The following is a 9,538-nucleotide window of genomic DNA, read 5'->3' as shown; positions in this document are numbered from 1 at the left end:
GAGGACACCCGGCGGGAGCCGTCCGTGCTGCCCGCGGCCGGGGGCAGGCCCAGGACTCCGCACAGCATCACCGTCACACCCCCGGCCACGCCGCAGCCCAGGCGCCGGCACCGCCTGAAGCCGCCGCGGACGCCGCCTCCCCCCTGCCGCAAGGTGTTCCAGCTGCTGCCCAACTTCCCGACCCTCACCCGGAGCAAGTCCCACGAGTCTCAGCTGGGAAACAGGATAGACGAAGTTCCTCCAATAAAGTAAGTTCCCTCCCAGACTGGAGCTGGGGCTCTCCCCAGCAAAGGCTGCCCTATGTAGGCAGGAAAATACTGGCAACGCAGCAACCTCAGGAGCCTGTGCAAAGCCAGAGGTGTCTGTAAACCTGACAGCACATGCTGCAGCCAGCAGTTCCTGCTCTAGCAAAGTGTGTACCTGTCGCAGGAATATCAGTGCCTAAAGAAACGTATCTTTTTTTCTTTCTAGGTTCGGTAAGATTCTTATGGGGGTGTCTGCAGTGCCTTGCTGAAAGAGAAGAAGAACCTGTGCTTGTCAGCTCCCTGATAGCCATCCCTGGGCAGCCTCTGGAGGTTCTCCACAGGCCCTTCTATCCCAGAGCTTCTGTTAACTGAGCAGGAGCTTGGCCTGCCACAGAACTGCAGGGTTTCACTTGGTCATTGTTGCACCTGGTATTTTCTGAGATGACACAAGCAAGGCAAAGGAATACTGGGGTTTGGGAGTAGGTGCTTATCTGTGACCCCAGATAGCTGGTACTGATGCCTCTTGGTACAGGAAATTTCACATGTGACCATTTAGTGGCTTTGGATATGCATTGCCCAGTGTCTCTGCAGTGAAGTTAGACAGATGCCTTTAGAAGCTCACTGGACTAAAGATAAAAAAGACTGTGGTGCCATCTATGGTCAAGTGAGGAGACTGGCTCTGAGCCAGCCCTGCTGCTGTGCTGACACTTGCACGTTGGAGTTTGCCTCAGATGTGCAATATTTCTGTGGATTTAGTTCAGGAAATAGGCCAGAATCTGAGTATTTGAGAGTTTTCAGGAAGTTATGTGCTCTCACCACTGGCGTGCTGGATTGGCATTTGGAAGTCTAGATCTCCCTTTCTGCACTTAGCAGCTAGTTAAGTGAGCTCACATGTATGTTTTATTCTTCTGGGTCATGCTGGCCCTGTGTAGAAAATTGAGATAATTTTCAGTGAAATAGAATATTCTGAAATCTACTGACACTGCAGGAAAACTGGGTGACAGTATTTGTGGTAAACCAATTGGGAGTAAACCAGTTAGGAGTAAAGTCTGACTTTCCACTTTAAGAATGGCTTAGACCTGATCAGATGGACTTCTGTAGTCCCTAAGTGTAAAACATCACGATTTATCCAATCCTGTGGAAATGAATACAAGAGCAACTTCACAGGAGGCAAACCAGTCTGAGCTGTGCCCTTGTGACACCTCATGGCTGGAGGTGCTGACCTGGGGCAGTGACTGCTCAGTTTCTGTGCAGAGTGGTGAGCACATGTGGGCAATGCTTCCCTAAACCCTCCTCTTGTTCTCCACCAGAGCTCTCCCAGGGATCGCCCCAGACGGTACGAAGAGACTTCGGCCTGGCTGTGACTCACAGGTGAGCAACCCAGGGACAGAGCCCAGCAGCCCTGGCAGGGACTCTGAGATGGGTTTGGAGTTGGGCTGGGTGTCTCAGTTGTCAAGTTCAACTACCTACAAATGTTCATTTTCCCTTGGGCACCAGCTAACCTCGCTTTTCCCTGATGTTTCTCTGTTAGGTTCTCTACAAAGTCCTGGTTATCTCAGATTTGCCAAGTGTGCCAGAAAAGCATGATGTTCGGGGTGAAGTGTAAGTACTGCAGGTGAGCACACGGGGATGATCTCCTTCAGAACAGCCGGGAACTGGACTCACTACAGCCTGCAGTAACTCATGTCTCTTGATGCGATGCGCTTTTAGCAGTGGCATTATTTTTTCAGTTGTCCTGACCTGACAAAGGGATGCTCTGGCACAACTCACTTTTAAGTTGGCAGCCTGACACATGAATGAACCAAATTTGTTTCTGTGCCACGGGCTTCCTACCTCTTCCTGGGTAAATCTTGTAGTGGGAGCTGGATCCCTAAATAACAGCCAGGATATTAACTTTGCATCTCTCTCAGGCTTGTTAGTCCAGAGCACTGAGATTTTACTACTTCACTGTTGCTGGCTGATAGTCAGTGAAAGTAACTCTGTTAAAAAGAAATCAGATGCTAAGATATGTGTGTGGCTTTCATTAGCCTAATCACACACATAATAGGATTCTCCATACAAATGCCTGCTGCTCTGGGGCTGAGCATTCCAGAACTCCTTCTGAGATTAGCATAAGAATTACAAATTAAGGGTAGGCTTCCTCTTTTTGGGAAAGAACAAGTTGCTATTTAACATGTAATGGTTATCTTTCAGATTAAAATGTCACAACAAATGTACTAAAGAGGCACCTGCTTGTAGAATATCCTTCCTTCCCAGTAAGTAATTTTCTACAAATTCTTGGCATTTCAATGTAATTGATAGTATGGCAAGAATAAAAAGTCTCATTAAAGCTGTTTCTCTCCCTTCTCCAACCTGTTTTTCAGTAACAAAAATAAGAAGAACAGAGTCTGTCCCATCTGATATCAACAATCCAGTAGACAGACCCACAGAACCCCAGTTTGGAACTCTCCCCAAAGCACTAACTAAAAAGGTACGAGGTGGCTGAAGTGCATCCCTAGTCCCTGGGGAGCTGCAGTGGGGAGAGGTTGGATCTTGCTGGTTGGAGCCAAAACAGCACCTTGAGCTTTCACTTCGCAGGACTTGGACATGTGACATTTTCTCCCCGTAAAACAGGGGCTGTGCTGAGCTCCAGCTGCTTACTCAGAAAAGCAATTCCACGATCAAGCCTGGGAACAACTTCCCTCTGTTGTCCAGCAGACACTGAGGGGAATGCCTCCTTTCTCTTTATTGTTTTCTAATGAGTGACTTTCTGTGCTTTGCAGGATCATCCACCAGCAATAAATCACCTGGACTCCAGCAGTAATCCTTCTTCTACAACCTCATCCACTCCTTCTTCTCCAGCACCTTTCCAGTCTTCCAACCCTCCCAGTGCGACGCCGCCCCCAAACCCATCCCCCATGGGCCAGAGGGACGGGCGGTTTAACTTCCCAGGTAAACTCCTCTCCGGCAGGAGACTCTGCAAGAAGAGGCTGACCAGGAATTCATAGGGAGTTGTAGGTTTCTGAACACATGGTTGTGCTTTAAACAAGGTGTGAAAGTGTATCTTGTTACCTGATAAAATGGAAAGGTCTTTCTTACAAGTTTTTGAGGGGTATCATCAAGATATCTTTGCAGGAAACAGATTGTTGAGGAATGTTGGTATGTTTCTTAGATGATTTGATCTATTTTCTCCTTTTCCTTTATGGAAAAGTATTGAAAAAAAGGCTATTTTTCTTCCTCCTTTCCCCCTTGTGTTGTACAATGCATGCTGCCTGCAATGTGTGCTCACCAGGGGCTTTCAGTCAGGAGGGAGGTTCTTGCTGGAGCAGGCTGTAAACATGAGAACTGGAATGAATTACTTTACCAGACCCTTCCGAAATATAACCCACAATCAACACCCATTTTTAAATCACTGACACACGACTGGTGGAGGAGAGTTTACCCTTCATGCCCTATGTATTGAGAGCCCCAGTGTGCAGCTTTTACCAGAGCTGAGAGGGGCAAGAATCTCTGACAAGGACAAAGATCAAAATAGTGAGAATAAATGTAATTCCTTTGACCTAGAACTGAAGTCACATGGTGCTCAGTAGCTGCTACATCTGGCCTTCAACACTGCTGAATTTTGCATCAGCTTCTGAACTGTGAACTCAAGTTGCTGTTTGAGCCTGCTCAAATGGAACAGAGGCAGTTTAGTGTAAGGATTCTGCTGCAGTGACTTTGTATTGGGACAAACTGCTCTGATTCACTGAAAAAATAAAAAGGGCAGATGGCTCATGAGCTTCAGCTTCTGTGGGGGCACCTCTGCAAAGCTGAGACATGAGAGCACATCACATCACACCTGATGTGGGCCTGCCTTGCACATTCCTGGGCTCTCCCTTTGCTTCTGCCACTGGGGATCCAAGTGTGCTGCTTGCCCACCAGGCTGTTTGAGAGAGGTAGCACAGCTTGTGTTTGATATCTGTCATCTGTCAGGGCCCTCCCGAAATGCATGTGCTGAAATTCCACCCAGCAGGCTGATAATCCACTAATCTGTTCCCAGCAGTGACCTGGGACTAATTCACTGATGCACATGGGGCACTCACTGATGATCCTCTAACTTGTGTTGTTTTTTTTTTTTCTCCTGGTATTTTTTTTTGCTGTTCTATTTTTTACAAAACCCCAATTAATTAAAAAGCTGCCTACTACCACCTTCAGCATAGACAACAGTTTATCTTCCCAGGTGAGTTGATTGTTTTAATTCTACTAACCAACTCTACTGCCAAAACTTAACTTGTTTGTAAGCCTCTGCATGCTGCCCAAGAACAATCATTCTGCTTTAAAAATCCTGTCTAAAACAATCCAGACTTCCTCTTATCTCAGTGTGTTCTCAGGCCTATCTCCCCTAATCTGAGGTAGTGACGTGATTTATGTACTGAGATGGAACTTTGAATATTTAGCTGTAGAACATTTCCTGCTGTGGGATTCTATCCACACCCATGTTCTTTCTCTCTAAGGACTCACTTTTAGGGTTCTGTGCCTGGCCAGAAGGACTTTACAGATAGATAGAGGAGATGGAAGAGGACTGGGCTTAGCCAACATGCAGGCATAGGAGAGATGAGCATAGTTTGAAATGAACAGAAGTATAAAATCACTTTGTCTGTGGTTGTTTATAATTCCTGAATAAGAAACAAATAGTTGCTATTACAATGTTAAAACTTGCAGTCTGTAAGAGACTGAAGTATAAAAGATGTATCATAACTGTTTCTACTTTCCCAGAAATTCCCATTCCTGCACAAACAGCACAGCCTCCAGAAACTGCTGCAGACACTAAGTAAGTAGAGTTTTAAATCCTTTCAGTTGCACAGCATTTACCTGGTAATCCTCAGATCAGTCCAGAGGTGCTGTGTTAGAGCCAAAACCAGATTTAACACCTGAGAACTTTAGTCAGCAAGGGTGATGCTGGTATTCCCAGTTTTATAAAGCTGAATATGACACTTAACTCTAAATGTCACGCTAAGGAGTTCAAAACTTGAATGTCTAGTTCTGCTTGTGTGAAGGGTCAGATGAAACAGAAGTTGGAGTTTTGTATTCTCAAAGGGCAAGGCATACTGAGCTGCAAGCAAACAGCTCTTTTAGGATCCCAACTGCAGGGCATGGAAAAGCTTCCAGCCTGCATTGCCAGCTGCAACACTGCAGGTATTTCAGGGGCAGGAATGGGAGTATCTATTCCTGGAACACGGTGTAGTAACAGAGCCATGCCGCTGCCAAATCAATTCCTGCCACTTCATTATCAAGAATCACTTCAAAGTTTTTGTCCCTCATTTGCCAAAGTGAGCTTAGGGTCCTTCTCTGTTACATGGAGCAGGAATTGTATTTTTCTCTGACCTTCTGTAACTCTCAGGATCCGTTCTGTATTGGCTTCTTCCTGCTCCCCAATGGCAGCACAGGCACCCACTCCCCAATGATTTCAAACGTTGTTTTCACTGCTTCTGTTGCAGCGCTGCCCAGCAGCCGGGCACGGGCGGAGGCGCAAGGGAAGCACAGGTGGGTTTGCTGGTTTGCCCCGGAGGTCTCTGGAGCACCCTGTGCTGCTGGGCTGCTCTGCCGCCACGAGGGACTCCAAGCACACCTTTCCCTTCCCTTGCTGCGGACAGGTGGAGGAACCAGAGGCGAGTAAGTCGGAGCCCGAGGACGATGAGGATGAGGTGGAGGATTTGCCCAACCGGCGGCCGCACCTGCAGGGGATGATCTACCGCAAACCCAGCCAGACCAGCGTGTACCTGCAGGAGTGGGACATCCCCTTTGAGCAGATCCAGCTGGGGGACCCTATCGGCCAGGGCCGCTGGGGCAAGGTCTACAAGGGCAAGTGGCATGGGGAGGTGGCCATCAGGCTGCTGGAGATTGACGGCAACAACCAGGATCATCTCAAGCTCTTCAAGAAGGAGGTGATGAACTACAGGCAGACCCGGCACGAGAACGTGGTGCTGTTCATGGGAGCCTGCATGAACCCCCCTCACTTAGCAATCATTACCAGGTAAGGAGAGAGATCTTTCTGTTAGTTCTACAAGAAACGTATTATACAGCTAGCTAATACTGTTCTCGTATATGAACATTTCCTGTAGCTTCTGCAAAGGGAGGACACTGCACTCCTTTGTGAGGGACCCCAAGATCTCCCTGGACATTAACAAAACCAGGCAGATAGCACAGGAGATCATTAAGGTAAGGGCTCATTATGCCAAGGGAGCCACTGGGCAGGGCCTCATCCAGAGCTCAGAGGCTGCACACGGGACGGGGAGCTGCTCCCTCAGCCTCTCCCCACACCTTCCTGTACGAGTCCCACAGCGCCCTACCCCCAGTTACAGCTAATCCCTGACACTGGAGTTAGGGGAGGAAATGTGTTGGAAAGCAGAGTGCACTTGGAAGTAATAAAAATCCAAAAACATTTCCATCTTTGCTGTGTTTCCCAGGGCATGGGGTATCTCCACGCAAAGGGGATTGTACATAAGGATCTGAAATCCAAAAATGTCTTCTATGACAATGGGAAAGTTGTGATCACCGATTTTGGATTATTTGGAATTTCGGGTGTGGTTCAGGAAGGAAGGTAAGTGGAGGTTTCAGTGCTTGGTTCCACCTCTAGAATGACAAATGATCGAATAGGGAAACATTTCCTGCAGCGCATGAGGAGCGTCCGTTGGTTTAGTACACAGGCAGCTTGCATTGTGCACATTTGCTTTGTTTTCCTTTTGAGCAGAGTTCTTCCTACAGTTTCAGTAGCACAGCTAGAGAGTTTGGATTAAGACTCAGAGCACAGAATAAACAAGACTGTTAAGTCCAGGAAGGAGCTGTGAGAGTCAGTCTGACACATGCCTGTTTGTTAACATGGCAAGAAAATCAGAAACGAATCATCAGCAGAAACATTGGAGTAGATATTAAGTCAAAGCGTCAGGTGCAGCACAGATATGGCTTCCACACCACTATTTTAGTCCTGCTTCTTTCTTTTGGACTCAGGAGGGAGAATGAACTGAAGCTGCCTCATGACTGGTTGTGCTACCTGGCCCCTGAGATTGTCCGTGAGATGGCCCCAGGGAAAGATGAAGACAAGCTGCCTTTCTCCAAAGCTGCAGATATCTATGCTTTTGGGTAAGGAAGGAACACCCAGGAGCACCATGGGAGCTTGCTAAGTGAGACTGGCTACAGGCCTGAGCCTTCCAGTCAGTGCTCTCCTTCTCTCAGACTCAGGATTCCAGCTGGGACACGTTTTCCTCACCTACTCCCAAAGTCACGGGTGGAAGGGGTTTGCTGCAAGGCTTAGGCACCTCCCAGAGCTCAGCTGAAGCAGCTGGAACAGTGCCAGCGCTGGGTATTTTCTCTCTCTGGAGCAGGCAGAGGCTTGACGTGTCTGTTGGCATTGCAGGACCGTGTGGTACGAGCTCCAGGTGCGGGAATGGCCGTTCAAGAGCCAGCCTGCTGAGGCTCTCATCTGGCAGATTGGCAGCGGCGAGGGAGTGAGACAAGTCCTTGCCACTGTCAGCCTGGGCAAAGAAGTCAATGTAAGTACCTCAGCTGCAGGAGTCCCTCATACAGCTGTTTATCACTGAGAGAGGGGGCTGCTTCAAGAGATTTATTTTACTCATAACTCTAAAGGGAAAGGGCAGGAAAGAGAACAGATGAGAATGGGAGACCAGGTTAGAGGCTAAGCCTGTGCCCATAACTGTGGTGCAGAAGCAAACATCCCCAGCACGGGGCACTCTTGGATTCTGACAGTGCCCAGGCCCTCTGTGAGCAGTATCTGCCTGGGCTCACACACATCCCAGTGCTCAGACAGTTTTCTGCTCTGCACAGCTGACCTGTGAACTGAGATAATGAGCCACCACTGTCCTCTGCAGGAAATCCTCTCGGCCTGCTGGGCCTTCGACCTCAGTGAGAGGCCCAGCTTCACTGTCCTCATGGAAATGCTTGAAAAACTGCCAAAACTGAACCGCCGGCTCTCCCACCCAGGGCACTTCTGGAAGTCTGCTGAGTGAGTACCTGCTGCTGATCACATCCTTGATGCCATGCAATTTGCTGACTGATCATTTCTGAGCTTTATTTGCTTTCCTGGGGCTGTCAGACCTGACAGGGCAGGAGCACTGCTCCGCTCCTCTGCTTCTCTAGCTCCTGGGAAATGTGACTAAGCCACGAGCCTCAGACTGTTCATTTCCTACTTCACTATATTCACCTCCCTCCAGCAGCTGACTGATCCCGCTGTTTGGTGTCAGAGAATATCCACAACAGCATTGGGAAGGGCCCACACTGACCCCAAAGTGGTCAGAACTTCCCCAGTTAGGGTAATGGCAGGTACTACCTGAGGAAGGGAAGGACTTGAACAGGCCACTGTTTCCCTCTGAAGTGGTTCAGACTGGATGAGTTTGAAGCCACAGACACGTTTGCACCCACTGCCCATTCACCATGTCCTTGGCTCAATGTTTCTTTTCACCTCCTGAACTGCTCGTATTTACTTTCTCTTTGTTCTGATGTCTAACCAACCCCTTCCTTTCCTATAATCCTTCACCCTCTTCCTGCATCACCTGATCATAACCACCCAAACTCTTGACACAGGGACTGTTGTGGCAGTTTGATCTCTGCTGGGTGTGGGGGCTTTGGAGTTTTGGTTGAAAATTTTGCCACTTCTACTGTGCAATTCCCCCCCCTGCCCCCATTTGTGCTGGATCCCTGACACACCAGTGATGTCCAACAGCTTTAAACTGCAGAAAGCTTCTCCCAGGCTCTGGCCTCACCCTTGCACAAAGAACATGCACTGAGCAGTGGAGCTCCTCCCACCTCACACAGAGCCTTTCACACACTGCGCTAACCCCTGCTGCAGCCTGGTCAAAGCTGTACCATGTGTAGTTCTCAAGGACTTGCTTTAAATAACTGAAAACTAACTCTCATGGTGTCTTTTTCCCTTCCCTCCCATATTTCTTTGTAGGTTGTAGCTACTGGTGCAATAACGGGCTCCACCTTGCATGCTTCCATGTGTCGTATCCTAACCGGCAACTTGGACAATCACCTTCCATTAAAAAAGCAAAAACAAACCACGAAATTAACCCATGGACATAATCAACACTTTATCCGAGTTCTCCTCTCTGCCTTTCGCTTGGTGTGGGCTGTAGCTTCAATAACCACTCCTGTCTGCGAGACCTTCCTGGCTAACACCGGGCTCCTGTGCCTCTGGAGCGCCCCAGCAGCTGTGACTCCTCCCGGGAAGGGCGCAGGGACCCGCTCTGACTGACCAGGTGCACACGACAGCCAGGGCCGGCTGTGCTGCCCGCACGCCACGGCTGTCCCCCCAGCGC

The 9,538-nt window shown here is 48.8% G+C and overlaps 1 protein-coding gene across 1 annotated transcript in view; it reads left to right on the top strand.

Moving 5' to 3' along the window:
- Positions 1-9,538, top strand: part of KSR1 (kinase suppressor of ras 1) — a 23,472-nt gene that overhangs the window by 9,963 nt on the left and 3,971 nt on the right. The window contains exons 3-18 of the mRNA XM_017730871.1: positions 4-248; positions 472-476; positions 1,556-1,616; positions 1,777-1,860; positions 2,439-2,500; positions 2,609-2,715; positions 3,008-3,176; positions 4,399-4,443; positions 4,980-5,034; positions 5,702-5,747; positions 5,858-6,237; positions 6,326-6,422; positions 6,671-6,804; positions 7,212-7,343; positions 7,618-7,753; positions 8,090-8,223. Of these exons, the coding sequence (XP_017586360.1) occupies positions 4-248; positions 472-476; positions 1,556-1,616; positions 1,777-1,860; positions 2,439-2,500; positions 2,609-2,715; positions 3,008-3,176; positions 4,399-4,443; positions 4,980-5,034; positions 5,702-5,747; positions 5,858-6,237; positions 6,326-6,422; positions 6,671-6,804; positions 7,212-7,343; positions 7,618-7,753; positions 8,090-8,223 (1,892 nt within the window). The remainder of the gene's footprint in view (positions 1-3; positions 249-471; positions 477-1,555; positions 1,617-1,776; positions 1,861-2,438; positions 2,501-2,608; positions 2,716-3,007; positions 3,177-4,398; positions 4,444-4,979; positions 5,035-5,701; positions 5,748-5,857; positions 6,238-6,325; positions 6,423-6,670; positions 6,805-7,211; positions 7,344-7,617; positions 7,754-8,089; positions 8,224-9,538) is intronic.

The sequence above is a fragment of the Corvus brachyrhynchos genome, unplaced genomic scaffold (genome assembly GCF_000691975.1).
Source record: "Corvus brachyrhynchos isolate BGI_N302 unplaced genomic scaffold, ASM69197v1 scaffold283, whole genome shotgun sequence".
NCBI lineage: Eukaryota > Metazoa > Chordata > Aves > Passeriformes > Corvidae > Corvus > Corvus brachyrhynchos.
Note: the sequence above shows the minus strand (reverse complement) of the source record. Positions and strands in the feature narration are given on the sequence as shown.